The 18,661-nt window shown below is 40.3% G+C and overlaps 1 protein-coding gene and 1 non-coding gene across 2 annotated transcripts in view; one reads left to right on the top strand and one right to left on the bottom strand.

The window, feature by feature from the left end:
• Nucleotides 1-80: 80 nt before the first annotated feature.
• Nucleotides 81-18,661, bottom strand: part of LOC137772126 (uncharacterized) — a 54,907-nt gene continuing 36,326 nt past the window's right edge. The window contains exons 3-4 of the mRNA XM_068556038.1: nt 1,084-1,354; nt 81-435 (exon numbers count right to left, since the gene is read on the bottom strand). Of these exons, the coding sequence (XP_068412139.1) occupies nt 252-435; nt 1,084-1,354 (455 nt within the window). The 3' untranslated portion in view covers nt 81-251. The remainder of the gene's footprint in view (nt 436-1,083; nt 1,355-18,661) is intronic.
• On the top strand, nt 14,091-14,197 carry LOC137772758 (U6 spliceosomal RNA). Its single transcript, XR_011075561.1, has one exon. It is a non-coding gene; the product is annotated as a U6 spliceosomal RNA (small nuclear RNA).

The following is an 18,661-nucleotide window of genomic DNA, read 5'->3' as shown; positions in this document are numbered from 1 at the left end:
TAGCTTGTGTTTTCCTTGGTTCTGCCATTTTGTTGATTTTCGTTTCTCTTTTCTCTACTCTTTTTTATTTGTGTCATTGTTCTTTCTACAGTTAGCATAGTGAGTATTGTTGGTATAGTTAATACTTGATTAGCATAGTTAGTGTAGTTAGTACTAGTTAGAGCTGTTGGTACAGTTAGCGTAGTTAGCGTTGTTAGTAGAGACAGCATACTTAGCCCTGTTAGTACAGTTAGCATTGTTAGTTAGCGTAGTTAGCGTTGCTCGGTAGTGCTGTCAGTCAGTGTAGTTAGCAGATCACCAGGATGCAGGGCCTCACAGCCAAATCTGCTGGCAAGAAGGCTCATATTGATGACTTCGAGATCCTCCACACCATTGGTGAAGGCACCTTCGGTAAAGTGAAGTTGGCCCGGCACATTCTGACTGGGACACAGGTGGCTGTGAAGGTCATAAAGAAAAGGCATCAGAGCTTCTCAAGTGTCCAGGCACTTTTCCGGGAAGTGTGCAGTCTGAAGGCTCTGAATCACCTCAATATTGTAAAACTGCTGGGGGTGATTGACACAGAGGAGACATTTTTCGTGGTGATGGAGTACCTCAGTGGGGGGGACATGTCCCGCTATTTGAAGACCCATGGCCGTATGACAGAGGCGCAGGCCCGAGGCGCGTTCCAGCAGCTGGTCTCCGCCCTGCAGCACTGCCACCAGAGGGGCATCGTGCACCGGGACCTGAAGCCACTGAGCCTCCTCTTTGATTCCAACATGAATATCAAACTTACAGACTTTGGCCTCAGCAACAAGTGTGATGACATTGTCCAACTGGACACGATCTGCGGCACACGCCCTTATGCTGCCCCGGAACTCTTCCTGGGGCAGAGCTACAGCGGCCCTGCGGTGGACGTGTGGAGCTTGGGAGTAGTGCTGTACACCATGGTAACTGGGTCCCAGCCCTTTGTGGGAAAAGACTTCCAGGAGCTGCGGAAGCAAATCCTACAAGGGCAATACCCCATCCCACCTTATCTGTCTTTGAAGATAAGGGATCTGTTACAAAAAATGATTGCCCTCAACCCCAGTGACAGAGGCACCTTACCTGACCTCATGAGGCATCCATGGGTCAACATGGGCCAGAAGGAGCCACTCCAGCCACCCTGTGAAGAGGACCTGGAGGTGACAATGGTGAAGACTCCGGGCTTGACTTGCGACCAGATCCAGGACACTGGGACAGGCAGTGTGAGCTCCAAGAAACCCAAGGTGGAGGTCTCCATCATAACTCTGAAGCCCTTCTCTTGCGGGGACCTCTGTGGCAGTGAACTTGAGCCTTCTCCAAGCCCTGTGGTGTCCTCCCTGCAAACCAGGTGGCTCTACCACAGAAAAAATGTGCAGCTGCAGGAAGACCAGCAGGCAGGGCAGAAGACCGGTGAGTCTGCCTGTCCCCCACCCAGCCTGGAGGCGAGGACTGCCACCCCCAGCCCAGCCCCCCAGTGTGGCACTGGGACATCCACCTCCAGCAGCAGCAGGATTGGAGCCCCAGAGGGAAGCAGCTGCCCCCTGGGTGTGTCCAACACTGGAAGGTCCTCCCACGCTGGGCAGCCTGAGAGTGTGTCCTCATCCACTGTCTCTGGCCAGAGCCAGAAAAAGCAAGGGGTGGCTGGGAGAATCTGGAACTTTATTTTGAAACATCTTTGTTGCAAGCTGCCCAGCATGAGGCGTCATAATAAAGTGAGCCCATGTGAACCCCATGGATGACCGAGGCAGGAAGGTAAGGCCGCCGCGCTCCCTGGGGCTCGGTGCAGGGGAAGAGGAGTGTGTTCTCTGCACGGCCTTCAGAAGCATCGTATCCAAGACCCTGGCCAGCTCAGAGGATGGTCCGGAGCAGCCCGGGCGACCGAAAGCGAGGCCACCGTGGCTGCAGGTCTGCCCCTCAACCCCCACCTGGGTGAAACTTGAGAGACTGGACTGTCATTCCTGGGGCACGTCTCCCCTCCCCTACTCTTCTGTCTTCCGTGTTGGTGGGGGAGGGGGATAGTTCTTGTTCCAAGAACTCCTTGGTTCTTCCAATTCTAGTTAATAAATTTGATGCTCCAGAGAGATGCATCACACTCTGCTTTGCGTCGTCCCTGCACAGAATTGGGGCTGTGCATTTTCCAGTGAGACAAGCGTGCAGCCATGGAGCGCTTGGAGGTAGTCAGAACAACTAAAGGGAAAAGTGACCTAAGAGAATTAGCACAGTGACTCCCAACAGCAACAACTGCTGCACTGCAGGGCAGAAATGCAGAAAGTGTGTATTACCTTCCTGCACTACCATTCCCGAACATTTTCAGAAGGGCCGAGGGGAACTTTTGGTCCCTGCGGCCTGTGTTAATTACAACAGAGAGGCCCATTAACAGGATCACAAGGTCCCGTGAACCAGCCTCTGCGTGGTGTGGTAAGGTCCCTGTGCAGCTGAGTTTCATGACTGTCGTGCAGCAATAAAGCAGTCTTTATTGAATTTGTTACAAAAAAAAAAAAAAAAAAGAAAGAAATTGGAAACGTCATACACCGCTGTGGGGAGGTAAAATGGTGTAGTGCCTTTGGAAAACATTCTGGCAGTTCCTCAAAACGTTAAACATAGAGTTACCATAGGACCCAGCAATTCTGCTCCTAGGTATACATCCAAAAGAACTGAAAACACATGTCCACACAAAAACTTGTACACTAATGTTCATAGCAGTATTATTCATAATAGCCAAAAAGTGGAAACAACCCAAGTGTCCTTCCACTGATGAATAGAAAAATAATTATGGTATCTCCCTACAATGGAATATTATTCAGCAATCAAAAGGAATGAAGTCCTTAAACATGCTGCAACATGGACATACCTTGAAAACATCATCAGTCACAAAAGGCTACATACTGTATAACTTCTTTAATGTGAAATGTTCAGAATAGTCAAATCTATAGAGACAAAAAGTAGAGTATTGGTTGTCTATGCTGAGGGAAAATGGGGACTGCCAATGGGTATAAGATTTAATTTTGAAGTGACGAAAATGTTCTAAAATTGAGTATGGTGATGATTGTACAACTCTGTGAATATATTAAGAACTACTGAATTGTATACTTTAAATAGGTGACTTGTATGGTGTGTGAATTATATCTCAATAAAGCAACAACAATAGATGAAATTGGGCAAAGGATGTAGGGATCTATTATCTTTTCAACTTTCCTATAAATCTAAGATTGCTAAACTAAAAAAGTATATTTAAAAAGATTATAAAAGTAATAAAACTATTTGTACGAACATTAGAAAATACAGTAAGAAAACATGAAGGAAAGAAATAATTTCCATACCTGGCCTTCACAAACAACTTTATTAATATTATTTTGATACATGTACTTCCAGATTTTTATCTTTGAATTTTTTAACAAGAATGATATTATAATATACATGATTTTTGTTCTTCTCTTTTTCTTTTTACTGAATAACTCTTCATCCTTATGACATACATCTATAATAACATTTATAATGGCTACTGAGCATTTTATTACCATAAGTTATCTAAGTAATCCCCTAATTTATACATTTAGGTTGTTTTAAATTTTATTATTTTATTTTATTTATTTATTTTTTTAACATCTTTATTGGAGTATAATTGCTTTACAATGGTGTGTTAGCTTCTGCTTTATAACAAAGTGAATCAGTTATACATATGTCCCCATATCTCTTCCCTCTTGCGTCTCCCTCCCTCCCACCCTCCCTATCCCACCCCTCTAGGTGGTCACAAAGCACCGAGCTGATCTCCCTGTGCTATGAGGCTGCTTCCCACTAGCTATCTATTTTACGTTTGGTAGTGTATATATGTCCATGCCACTCTCTTACTTTGTCCCAGCTTACCCTTCCCCCTCCCCGTATCCTCAAGTCCATTCTCTAGTAGGTCTGCATCTTTATTCCCGTCTTGCCCCTAGGTTCTTCGTGACCTTTTTTTTTTTTTTTAGATTCCATATATATGTGTTAGCATATGGTATTTGTTTTTCTCTTTCTGACTTACTTCACTCTGTATGACAGACTCTAGGTCCATCCACCTCACTACAAATAACTCAATTTCGTTTCTTTTTATGCCTGAGTAATATTCCATTGTATATATGTGCCACATCTTCTTTATCCATTCATCTGTTGGTGGACACTTAGGTTGCTTCCGTGTCCTGGCTACTGTAAATAGAGCTGCAATGAACATTTTGGTACATGACTTTTTTTGAATTATGGTTTTCTCAGGGTATATGCCTGGTAGTGGGATTGCTGGGTCGTATGGTAGTTCTATTTTTAGTTTTTTAAGGAACCTCCATACTGTTCTCCATAGTGGCTGTATCAATTTACATTCCCACCAACAGTGCAAGAGGGTTCCCTTTTCTCCACACCCTCTCCAGCATTTATTGTTTGTAGATTTTTTGATGATGGCCATTCTGACCGGTGTGAGATGATACCTCATTGTAGTTTTGATTTGCATTTCTCTAATGATTAATGATGTTGAGCCTTCTTTCATGTGTTTGTTGGCAATCTGTATATCTTCTTTGGAGAAATGTCTATTTAGGTCTTCTGCCCATTTTTGGATTGGGTTGTTTGTTTTTTTGATATTGAGCTGCATGAGCTGCTTGTAAATTTTGGAGATTAATCCTTTGTCAGTTGCTTCATTTGCAATAAATTTTATTATTTTAAACACTTTTAATGAATATTCTTGTAGATAAGTTACTGTATACACTTATGATTACTTACTCTGGATTAATTTCTAGAAAGGAAAGTGCTGGACAATAGGTATGTATATTTCTTCCAGAAAGACTTCTGCACCCACCAATCACGTATGTGACTGCCTGTTTCTTCGCATAACTTCCCAAACTCCCCAGCTTACTATCATTTTTGAATCTTTGCAATTTGATGGGTGGAACACAGTAGCTTTTCTAATTTAATTATCTGACTGTTAATGACTGAACTACCTTCTTTTCTCCCTCCCTCCCTCCCTTCCTTCCTTCCTTCAGCCATATGTGTGTTTTCTTTTGTAAATTGGCTGCCTTTAACCAATTTCATAATTGGGAGCTTGTCTTTTACTATGGATTTACTGATATTGAGAATATATCTTAAATAGATATATAAATGTACATTGCAAAGTTTATTCTCAGGTCATTCATTTACTTTTTAATTTGTGTGGGGGGGTTTAAAAAATCTATACAATTTAAAATTTTACAGTTTGGGACTTTCCTGGTGGTCCAGTGGTTAAGACTCCATGCTCCCAATGCAGGGGGCCCGGGTTCAATCCCTGGTCAGGGAACTAGATTCTGCATGCTGCAACTAAAAGATCCTGCGTACTGCAACTAAGACCCGGTGCAGCCAAATAAATAAATAAATTTTTAAAAAATTTATAGTCCAAGGTTTCTGTTTGATGTCATATTTAGAAATCCCCCCCATTACATAAATATTTACCCATCTTATGATTTTATCCATGCCTTTTTTTCATAAGGTGATTCTCCTTTTTTTTTTTCTTTTGCTCAGTTTAGATTTATTTGTTTTTTCTTATTTTTTTTTTTGGCTGCGCCACGCAGCATGCAGAGATCTTAGTTCCCCGACCAAGGATTGAACCCGTGCCCCCTGCAGTGGAAGTGTGGAGTCTTAAGCACTGGACCACCAGGGAAGTCCCTCTACTTTTTCTCTGGCACTATTTATAATGCTCTGTAGCTCTCTATGTTTACGTATCTTCAAACATATCCAGTGTCCCCCATTTCCATCAATGGTATCACCAGCAGTAGCCAAATTTGTCAATTCTTCCTTTAAAATTTAGCTCACATTTCTCCTTTCCTTTTCCATTGTTCTTAGTTAAGTCTCCCTGAGGTCACTCCACTTCCAAATTGTCCTCCACGTAGAGTTCTCTTTCAAAATAATATTGCTGCACTGTTCAAAACCACCAATGACCTGTTTGCTGATATAAAATAACATCAAAATCCCTAGACCCTGTGCTCAATATCCTCCCCAGTCAGGTCATTCTAACTGCACATCCCTTGAAACACCTTCGCGAGGCTAGCTCGTCAAGGTACCTGTGCAAAATCAAGTGCAGGGCAGTGGGAGTGACACGCACCATGGAAACTGAAGCTGACCGTCCCCTCCCAGATACCACTTGTATTTTATTTTATTTTACATTTTTATTCTGGTTAAAAAAAAAAAAAAACCCACACATATCACAAAATTTGCTAAACATTTGTTTTGGACTAATTTCAGACTTATAGAAAGGTTTAAAAATAGTTCAAAGAATTTTCCGATATCTTAGAAGATAAATCTTATGCCTCTTCCCAGATTCCCCAAATGTTAACATACTTAACAAAGAAACCATGCTTGCTCTAGCATTCTCTTGCTTTCTCTCTCTCCATGTTTGGACACAATGCTCCTTGTATTGTGGATACAGAGGAGGATGTGCCCGCACCCTCCCACCCTCTTACCGCCTGCTGTTGGCTGTGATTCATTTTTTCAGGGGTCTCTACCCAACTCGAATGAAAAGTCCCAACCTAGGGTTTTAGCATTGAAACTGAACTGAGAAAGAGTTCGGCCTCTCCTGTAGGAAAGGCATACTTGTCAAATGCTGGTGGCCTGTTTCCTGCCATGGAGGCGGGGACCATGGGGAGAGGTGGGTATGGGCTCAGCAAAGAGGGCAATTCCTCAGAGGAATTGGGACAGAGGGAGTCTGGGACAGAAATCCCCACACATGTTTACTCCTGCTGGAGTTCTTAGAGTTCTTAGAAATAACTTCATTAAAAAGCATGGGAGATTAATCCTTTGTCAGTTGCTTCATTTGCAAATATTTTCTCCCATTCTGAGGGTTGTCTTTTCGTCTTGTTTATGGTTTCCTTTGCTGTGCAAAAGCTTTTCATTAGGTCCCATTTGTTTATTTTTGTTTTTATTTCCATTTCTCTAGGAGGTGGGTCAAAAAAGGGTCTTGCTGTGATTTATGTCATCGAATGTTCTGCCTATGTTTTCCTCTAAGAGTTTTATAGTGTCTGGCCTTACATTTAGGTCTTTAATCCATTTTGAGTTTATTTTTGTATACAGGGATATATGTATACCTATAGCTAATTCACTTTGTTATAACAGCAGAAACTAACATAACATTGTAAAGCAATTATATTCCAATAAAGATGTTTAAAAAAAGAAAATTAAAATCACCTGTTTTCCCACCACCCAGAAAAAAAAGGAAAAAAAAAAAAAAGCATGGGAATTAAAAGCTAAGTGCAGATGTTTGGATACAACGACACAGGAAAAACTGAGCAAGTGCACAGGTGTTTTAGGAAGATGACCTCTAGCAGTGATATTCAGAATGGTATGGAAGGAAAGGCCTGGTGACAGGAGCCCACCACCTAGGAGGCTGTTACTGTAGCCAGGCAACTAGTCAATCTGCTAAATGCTGAAAATTTTTCCTTTGATATGGCTCTTGAGCTCACCACTTATTACATAATTCGAGCCCTCCTCCTAGCACCCACTGTGGTCTTGTACCTATTTGTTGAGAGGTCTACCTCCCTCCACTGGGTGATACCATTCATGGGGACCATTCACCTCTGCATGTAGTAAGGATCGTTGTAGGGCAAATAGGACATAGTGTTCATGCAGAAACCTCAGAGTCAACTTCAGACTTTTGAACCCCACTTGTATTCAGTTTTAATAACTATGAGATCTTAGGCAAGAATTTTTGAACCATAATCTCTTCATCTTAGCTTTAACCCTTTATCTGGCTACTGTGAAGAGTAAATTAGATTACACAGTCAAAGCATAAATGCCTGGAACATAATAAGATTCAATTAATGTTAATATTGATATTAATATTATAGCTAGCCAAGTGTCTGGCACATGGTAGGTATTCAACACGGTAGGTAATTGTTTTTAATATATTTATTAATAATAGATTTTTTAAATTTGAGTGATACCACAAGTAGAAATGAGGGTGCTGGGCACGAGTGTCTGCCCCACACAGTAAATGGGGTCTTGGCATAACTCTGAATAAAAATAGTTGGATCAGGCTTCCCTGGTGGGGCAGTGGTTGAGAATCCGCCTGCCGATGCAGGGGACATAGGTTCCATCCCTGGTCCAGGAAGATGCCACACGCCACGGAGCAACTAAGCCCATGTACCACAACTACTGAGCCTGCGCTCTAGAGCCCGTGAGCCACAACTACTGAGCCCGCATGCCATAACTACTGAAGCCCGCGCACCTAGACCCCGTGCTCAGCAACAAGAGAAGCCACCAAAAAGAGAAGCCCGCTCACCGCAACAAAGAGTAGCCCCTGCTCACCGCAACTAGAGAAAGCCCTTGCGCAGCAAAGAAGACCCAACGCAGCTAAAAATAAATTAATTAATTAAAAAAAAAGTTGGATCTTTGGGCCACATATAACATAGTTAATAAGGTTCAGCTGTTATTTAATCCCTTCAGTAGCAATTGCATTCACAGTGCTGTAAATGGCTGTTTGCATCAGGTTATCATCAAGAAAATCCTTCCAAACACTTTTAATCCCATCAGCAGAGAGCTCTCAAACTTTACTCATCCAGCAAAACATGATTAGGTGATTCAAGGTAGACTTGAAATCAATAAAATAGAGAGGAAAATTCAACACTTTAAGAATGTGTATACAATCTATTTTGTTTTCCTTCCTTCTCTCCACCTTCAAAACTATATAAAGGGGGAAATTAGTATTTAGCGGTTCAGAATAAAGACAAGCCAGCCATCAGACTTCACAACTGCTCCCCTTCCGTGTGGTTGTCACCTACTGAGTCCTACTTGGTCACTCACTCTCATTTACTCGTACCTCTAGTCCTGGCTCACTTGCCCTCCTTTCTATCTCTACTCCTGTCATCATGCTTACTGATTTCAAATGCCTTGGACTTGTCAGGTCTCTGACTTCCACCTCCCCCTCAGCCATCATTTCCATTGTCATACCTTAACCCTCATCATCTAAAGAATTGAACCCAATCTCAAAGCTTGATTTCAAGCTTCACACTCCTGGACTACCATCTCTTAGCCTTTCAGCTCATTTACTCCCATTCTAGCAATTCTCTGATCCCGGCAGAGCCTGCAAGCTATTGATCTGACCACTTCTCCATCCATCACACCCTTCTTGCCATCATTCCCTTGTTACCTACCTTAGATTCTATGGTCCACTATATAACCACTCCCTTGCAACCACACTAGAACCTCTGCCCAGCTTTTTCTGCATAATCACCTGCAAAGTGTCAACCTTAGTTCAGTGCAAGATTCTGTGTTCTACATGCCTGCAGCCCATAAGCTGAGCACTGCTAGAGAAAGCCACACACATTTGCTCATTGGTTTCCCTTTGAATGAATGATTAAAAATTCTCCAGTGGGCAGTCATCTCAACCAGTTGTGCTATATTTTCTAGTGAATTCTCTCTCTCTCTCCAGAGACTGTTTCGGACCTTAATCTCCCTCCTTAAGCCTCCACCTTCTACCCCACTCATTCTTAATTCACTGAGAAAAACCAGCCATCAGATGAGCAATCCTTCACTCTCCCACCAGCAAATCTACCAATCTCCATGCATCTGTACCCACTTAACCTGCCTTCTCTCCTGTTACAGTGGACAGTGCACACCAGCTCCTATGAGAGGTAAGTATCTTCTCTTGTGCTTAATATCCCACATGCTCTCGCCTTCTCAACAACTTTCTCCGGCAATACTTTCTTTTTCTCCTGCATCATCAATCTCACTCTCTTTACTGGATCATTCCCATCGGCATACAGTTACGCCTTAATAACTTTCCCTTGACTTTCTGCCCCAATCTTTCCCTTGACTCCCACATGCCTCTCAAGTACCACCCAATTTCTCTGCTTCCGTTCATAGCAAAAATCCTTGAAAGAATTATGTACAGCTGTATTTCCACTGTCTCAACCACCATTCTCTCTTCAACCTGCTTCAGTCAGGTTTTGGTCTTCATCCCTTCATTGAAACTATTCTTAATTAAGTCACCCATGACTTTTAATATTGCCATTTGCAATAGTCCCTTCTCTGTCCTTGACTTACCAAACTTCTCAATAGCAATGGACACACTTTTTAAAAATCAAATTTATTGATGTATAATTTACAGATAATAAAAGGTACACATCTTAAGTGTACAGTTTAATGAATTCTGACAAATATATACATCTCTGTAGCAACCACTACCACAAGTAAGATATAGAACATGTCCCTCACCCCCAAAGGTACCCTTATGCCCCTTCCAATCAATCCCCACAACCACCCTGATCCTAGACAACCACTGATACACTTTCTGTTATTATACTTTAAATTTTTCCTAGAGTTTTATATTAATGGGATTGTATATTATATTTTCTTTTTTTCTGACTTATTTTGCTCAGCATGCTTCTGAGATTTATCTATGTTATTTCATCTATCAGTGGTTCATTCCTTTTTATTAGTGAGCGGTATGGAAGCCATCTGCCTGTTGATAGACATTTGGGATGCTTCCAGTTTGGGGTTTCTACAAAGAAAACTGCTATGCACATTCATGTACCAGTCTTTGTGTGGACATATATTTTCATTTCACTTGGATAAATACTTCGGATTGAACTGCTGGGTCATAAAGTGGATCTTTAAATGTATGAGAAATGCCAAGTTGTTTCCAAAGTGGTTGTACCATCTTACATTCTCCTCACCAGTCATCAGAGTTCTAGTCACTCCACACCTCACCACACTCGTCATTGCCCATCTTTTTTAGTCATTCTAATAGATGTTTTGTGATATCTCATTGTGGTTATAATTTTCATTTCCCTGATGACTAACGATGTTTAACATCTCATGTGTTCATGGGCCATTTGCATATATTTTTTGTAAAGTGTTTGTTTAAATCTTTTGCTTATTTTTTATGGGCTGTTTTCTTATTACTGAGATACAAGAGTTCTCTATATTCTAGATAAGGCCCGGGTCACTTACATGTATTGTAAAATTTTTTCCCCACTTTACGGCTTGTCTTTCATTTTTTAAATGGTGCTCAAGAGAGCAGATTTTAATTTCAGTGAAGTTCATTTTACGAATTTTTTTCTCTTATGACTCATGCTTTTGTGTCCTATCTAAGAATTATTTGCTGACTCCAAAATCTCAAAGATTATATTCTGTTTTTAGCTAGAAGTTTTGTAGTTTAAATGTTTACATTTTGGTCCATGATTTATTTTGAGTTAATTTTTATGTATGGTGTGAGGTAAAGGTTGAAATTCTTCCTTTCTATAAAAATACCGTGCTGTTCTAGTACCGTTTGTTGAAAAGACTGTCGTTTCTTCATTTAATTACCTTCTCTCTCTAATCAAAATCAGTTGACGATACATGCATGGGTCTACTTATGAACTCTATTCTGTTCTAAGGGCTTGATCAGAGGCTTCCCTCTTTTCTTCTGTCTATACCTTCTCCTTCCATCAGAGATTAGTAGGTGTTAATTAGAAAACATGAGTGGGAGCACAAGTGGGTAGAAGTAAGTGATGGAGAGGAAAAAGAATAATAATGTGTTAGAATGATCAGCATGGACAGAGTCCTGGAAGTGAGAGAGAATATGATACATGGAAACTGACTGAGTATGCCCTCAGTCTAGAACATAAAGGAGGAAAAAGAAGCATGAGACAAGGGAAGGGAAAGTTTAAGAACAGTCTCGTAGGCCATGCCAAGTTTGTACTTAAACCTGAGAGCAATGGGGAATTGACGTAATCAGATGTGTGTAAAAAATAATATTTAATGGTCGTATATAATAAATAAGTTTGCAGTCTTTAAAATAAAGTTTGTGAAGAACATTTTGCCACTTCAGAAAATTCACATTGTTTCATTTGAAAATTAAGATCTGTATGAACTACGTAAAATTTATATTTTAATATGAGCATTTAAAAAAGACTAAAAGGAAAGTGTACCGACTGGTTAACAGTAGTTATTTTTGAGTATTAAGATTGCAGATGGCTTCATTTTCTTCTTTTTACTTTTCTGTAGTTTTAAATTTCTTACAATCAGTCTGTATTAAATCTGTAATAAGATATTTTTAAAAGCATGCTAGAGTATGTGTCTTATTTTTAGAAGCGGTGCAAAATTACCGTTAAGAAAGATTATGCTGAGTGACATGACCATCGTGGCAGAGTAGGAGACACCACCCTCCAGCCCCCGACAAAGACCAACAATTAGACAGCTATCCACAAACAAAAATGGCTCTGAGAGAGTTCAGAGTCCACTTAAGAAACTTCAGCAACACAGTAGAACAAAACACCTGAGAATAACCACACAAAAAAGGAAGGAAGAACAGAATCATGTTGCCTGCATCATCCCAGCCCCCAGGCGAACCCTGCTCAGCACCAGGAGGGAGCTCCCCAGCTTGAAGAGCTCCCCTCGCTGGGAAAGGGAGAGTGAGAGCTTTATCAGCTGCTTAGGGCACCACACAAGGGACTCACTTTGGTCTCACCCCACCCAGAAACTGAAAAAGCTGAGACATATAGAGATAGCTAGGGACAAGGAAGAAAAGCAGGGCTACCAGTATTAGCCACATAGCGGAGCGACCGTGGTTCCCAGTGACCTGCTCTGCAGAGGACACCAGCAGCTTTTGCCACTGAAGGAACCAATGCCCAGCAGAGCCAGCATGGACCCCCTACAGAGTCCACCATTGAGACTTCCTCCAAAGGTTTTCCTGATCACAGATGCCAGCCACCTGAGCATCCATCCTCAACTTCCCTCACCCCCAAAGCCGGGCAGCCAGGCCCAGCCTCTGTGGCTATATGAATACAAGATGCCAGCCTAGACCCAGGCAGCGGACCCCTCCACACACTCTGTGCACATCTGGGGCTAGCTAGCCCCTCCAGCTGTGCACCTGCACACGCTTGGCCTGACTTCCATCACTAGTCTCCACTGCTATGTGCACACCCTTGAGGAGATCCTGCAGGCACAGGAGTGAATGCCAATAGCCAGGGGCCCTACAGTGGCTTGTGGGCCTGGAACCAGCCCTGTCTCCTGACACTGGCCTGTCCTGCTCAACTCACCTGCAGCTAGACCTTCCACCTATGCACTTGCCTGTCCCCAGGCCAACTCCTATTGCTGGCCTCCACAGCTATGCTGTGCCCATAGGGAGACCCTGTAGCCACAGAGTGGACACTGATGGCCAGGGCCCCTGCAGCTGCCAATGCACCCACAGTTGGCCCTGGCACCTTGCTGCTGACCCTGACCACCACCACTATGTGCTTTTCTGTACCTGGCCCGTGCCACTACAAGGCATCTGTACCCAGCCCCCACAGACAAGTGTCTGCATATCACCAGCTCTGGCCACCACCACTGCCTGCCCTGGTCCCTAGCCACTGGAACTGGAGGCACCAATGAGGACTCTAACAGGCCTTGCAGCCACTGCAGACCCTTGCAGTCCTTGTCTAGGACCACGCAGTTGTTGATGTCATGGACCCTAGCAGCCCAAGCTGATGAGACATCATAACCCCCCGACGTGGACCATCACAAGTTCCCACATGTGTAGACCTAGAGTCACAACATGCTCCAGCATGCTGTAGAGGTCCTTCCTTACCAAGGTCAGTCCATAAAATCTGAAAAGGACTGTTTCTTCACATACAAGGCTAGAGAGATCACAAAGAATCAGGGAACCATGACACCACTGAAGGAACACAGTAAACTTCCAGTAACCTCAAGAAAATGAAGATACATGAATGCCTGATAAAGAATTCAAAATAATTGTTCTCGAGATGCTCAGAGAGCCACAAGAGAACACAGATGAACAATTTAAGAAAATCAGGAAAACAATATGAAACAAAATGAGAAGTTCAACAAAGAGAAAACACAAGAAAGAACTAAACAGAAATTTTGGAGATGAAGAATACAATGACTGACCTGAAGAATTCAACAGAGAAGTTCAATAGCAGACTGGATAAGCAGAAGAAAGCATCAATCAATAATTCAAAGACAGATCATTTGAAATTATCCAGTCAGAGGAACAAAAAGAAAACAAATTAAAAGGAATGAAATGAAGCCTACAGAACTTACGGGGCATCCTTAAAAGAAACAATTGATGCATTATTAGAGTCCCCGAAGGGGAAGAGAGGGAGAAAGGGAAAGAAAACTTACTTGTGCTCGCTTTGGCAGCACATATACTAAAATTGGAACCATACAGAGAAGATTAGCATGGCCCCTGCGCAAGGATGACACGTAAATTTGTGAAGCGTTCCATATTTTCTGAATTGGGAGACTGGGATTGGCATATATACACTAATATGTATAAAATAGATAAGTAATAAGAACCTGATGTATAAAATAAATAAATAAATAAAATTCAAAGAAAAATAAAATAAACTGAGAGAACAAGGAAAAAAAAAAAAAAAAGAAAACTTACTTAAAGAATAATGGCTGAGAACTTCCCAAAACAGGAGGGAATTAGACATCCAAGTTCATGAAGCTAACTGGTCACCCCAAAATTTCAACCCCAAATGATTTCCCCAAGATATATTATAATAATGCTGTCTAAAATCAAAGACAAAGAGAGAATCTGGAGAGCAGCAAGAGAACAGAAGCTTGTCACTTACAAGGAAATCCCCATAAAGCTATCAGCTGCTTTCTCAGCAAAAACTTTATAGGCCACAAAAGAGTGGGATGATACATTCAAAGTGCTGAAAGAAAAAAACCTGCCAGCCAAGAATACACTACCCAGCAAAGTCATCCTTCAGAAATAAAGGAAAGATAAAGACTCTTAGACACACAAAAGCTGAGGGAGTTCACCGTAACTACGCCTTCCTTACAAGAAACGTGGAAAGGAGTTCTTCAAGAACTTCATGAAATGGAAGAATGTTAATTAGTAACATGAAAATATATATGAAAATACAAAACACACTAGAAAAATATATAATCAAATTCAGAATACTCCAATACTGTAACATGGTGGGTGCTAATATTAAACTCCAGCATAAAGGTAAAAGGGCAGAAGTATTAAAAATAGCTATAGCTACAATAATCTGTTAATGGATACACAGCATAAGAACACGTAAATTGTGACATAAAAATAATAAGATGTGGAGGAGGGAATAAAAGGGTAGAGTTTTTACATGCAATTGAAATTAAGTTGTTATCACTTAACATAGACTCTTAAACCTGTCTATAAGAAGTTTCATTTAGGGACTTCCCTGGTGGTCCAGCAGTTAAGATTCCATGCTACCAATGCAGGGGGCCCAGGTTCGACCCCTGGTCAGGGAACTAGATCCTGCATGCTGCAACTAAGAGCCCGCATGCCACAACTAAAGATTCCACATGCCACAACTAAAAAGATCCTGCAAGCTGCAATGAAGATCCCATCCCCTGCAATGAAGATCCTGCATGCCCCAACTAAAGACCCAGTGCAGCCAAATAAATAAATAAATAAATAAATTTTTTTAAATTAAAAAAAAAAGTTTCATGTAAGCATAAGGGTAGCCACAAAACCAAATCTATAATAGGTAAAGACAAACTAAAAAGCAGGAAATCAAAGTACACCACTACTGAAAATACTCAATGCACAAAGGAAAACAGCAAGAGATGAAGAAAGGAACAAAAGAACTATAAAACAGCCAGAAAACAATTAACAAGATGACATTAATAAGTCCTTATTGACCAATGATTAATTTAAATGTAAATGGATTAAATTGTCCAACCAAAGTATATAGAGTGACTGAATGGATAAAAAAACAAGACTCAACTACATGCTGTCTACCAGAGACTCACTTTGACTTTAAGGACACACTCAGGGTCAAAGTGAAGGAATGAAAAAAGATATTTGATGTAAATGGAAACCAAAAGAGAGCAGGGGTAGCTATACTTACATCAGACAAAATAGACTTAAAGTCAAAAACTGTATTAAGAGACAAAGAAGGTCATTATAAAATGATAAAGAGGTCAATGTATCAAGAGGATATAACAATTATAAATATACAGGTATGCAACATTGGTGCTCCTAAATATATTAAGCATACACCAACAGATACAAGGGAGAAATAGACAACAATACAATTATGGTAGGGAAATTAAATATCCAGTTTTCAGCAAAGGATAGATCATCAAGACAGAAAATTGATACAGAAACACTGGACTTGAACTATATTTTAGACCAAGTGGATCTAGCAGAAATATATAGAGTATTCCATCCAAAAGCAGCAGAAGACACATTCTTAAGTGCACATGGCACATTCTCTAGGATAGATTGTATGTTAGGCTACAAAACAAGACTTAGCAATTTTAAAAAGACTGAAATCATACCAAGTACCTTTTCCAACCACAATGGTATGAAATTAGAAATCAATAAAAAGAGAAAAACTTGACAATCCATAAAAATGTGGTTGTTCACTCCTGAACAACTAATGGGTCAAAGAAGAAATCAAAAGGGAAATAAAACAATATCTTCAAACAAATGAAAATGGAAACAACATACCAAAACATATGAGATACAGCAAAAATTGTTCAGGTGGGAAGTTTATAGCAATAAATGTGTATATTAAGAAAAAAGAAAGATCTCAAATAAACTACCTAACTTTACATCTCAAGGAACTAGAAAAAGAACAAACTAAGCCGAGTCCAGTGTTAACAGAAAATAAGGAAATAACAAAGATCTGAGCAGAAATAGAGAATGGAACAAAATGGTTTTATGAAAAGTTAAATAAAATTGAAAACTTCAACTAGACTTACTAAGAAAAAAAAGAGAGGGCTCAAATAAATAATATTATAAATGAAAGAGGGGACATTACAACCAATACATAGAAACCCAAAGGATTATAAAAGACAACTACGAACAATTATATGCCAACAAATTGGACAAACCTAGAAAAAATGGATTAATTCCTAGAACTTACAACCTACCAAAACTGACTCAGGAAAAAAACAGGAAAACTGAACAGACCAATAATGAATAAGGAGAGTGAATCGCTAAACAAAAACCTCCCAACATAGAAAAGCCCATAACAAGATGGTTTCATGGATTAATCCTACCAAACATTTAAAGAGGAATTAATATCAATCCCTCTCAAACTCTTCCAAAAAGTTAAAGAGGTGGGAACACTCCCAAACTCATTTTATAAGGCCAGCATTACTCTGATTCCAAAGCCAGATAATATCACTACAAGAAAAGAAAACCCTGATCAATATCAACAGGTCAATATCCCTGATACATATAGAGGCGAAAAATCTCAACAAAATACTAGCAAACCAAATTCAGTAGCACATTAAAAGGATCATACATCATGAGCAAGTGAGGTTTATCTCTGGGATGCAAGGATGGTTCAACACATGCAAATTAATAATGTGAATCACATGATCATCTCAATAGATGCAGAAAAAGCATTCGACAAAAGTCAACATAGTTTCATGACAAAAACTCTCAACAAAGTGGGTACAGAAGGAACATACCTAAACATAATAAAGGCAATATATGGCAAGTCCACAGCTAACATCATACTCAACAGTGAAAGGTAGAAAGCTTCCCTCTAAGATCAGGAACAAGACAAGGGTGCCCACTATTACTGTTCCTATTTAGCATGGTACTAGAAGTCCTAGCCAGAGCAATTAGACAAGTAGAAGAAATAAAAGGCATCCAAATAAGAAAAGAAGAAGTAAAATTGTCTTGGTTTGCTGATGACATAATCTTGTATATAGAAAATCCTAAAGACACCATCAAAAAACCATTAGAGGGAATTCCCTGGCAATCCAGTGGTTAGGACTCAGTGCTTTCACTGCAGGGGCCCAGGTTCAATCCCTGGTCAGGGAACTAAGATCCTGCAAGCTGCATGGTGCAGACAAAAAAAAATTAGAACCAAATGAGTCCAGTAAAGTTACAGGATGCAAAATCAATATACAAAAATCAGCTGCATTTCTGTACACTAACAATAACTATCTGAAAAAGAAATAAAACAATCCCATTTACAATAGTATCAAAAAGAATAAACTACTTAGGAATAAATTTAACCAGGAAGTGAAAACTGTAAGACATTGATGAAAGACATTGAAGATGACATAAATAAATGTAAAGATATTTCATGCTCATGAACTGGGAGAGTTGACATTGTTAAAATGTTTATACTACCCAAAGCCATCTAAGGACAGACTGCAAACTCCATCAAAGTTGTATTTTTTACAGAAATAGAAAAAACAACCCTAAAATTCATATGTAACTACAAAAGACCCCCAATAGACAAAGCAATCTTGAGAAAGAACAAAGGTGAAGACATCACACTTCTTGATTTCAAGGCAATTACTTCATGATACAGGCATAAAAAAAGACACAAAGACCAATGGAATAGAACAGAGAGCCCAGAAATAAATACACACATACACTGTCATCCAATATTTGACAAGGGATCCAAGAATACTCAATGGGTAAAGGACAATCTCTTCAATAAATGGTGATGGGAAAACTGGATAATCACATGCAAATGAATGAAAATTGATCCCCTATCTAATACCACTCACAAAAATTATCTCGAAATGGATTAAGAGCTTAAATGTAATACCTGAAACCATAAAATTCCTAGAATAAACCATAGATAAAAATCTCCTTGATACTGGTCTTAGCAAGGCTTTTTTGATATGACACTAAAAACACAAGCAGCAAAGGAAAATAATCAGTAAGTGGGAGTACATCAAAGTAAAAAGCTTCTGCACAGCAAAAGAAACAATGAACAAGATG

This window comes from Eschrichtius robustus, chromosome 11 (genome assembly GCF_028021215.1).
Source record: "Eschrichtius robustus isolate mEscRob2 chromosome 11, mEscRob2.pri, whole genome shotgun sequence".
In the NCBI taxonomy this organism is placed as follows: Eukaryota; Metazoa; Chordata; class Mammalia; order Artiodactyla; family Eschrichtiidae; genus Eschrichtius; species Eschrichtius robustus.
This window is presented reverse-complemented; position numbering and strand designations above follow the sequence as displayed.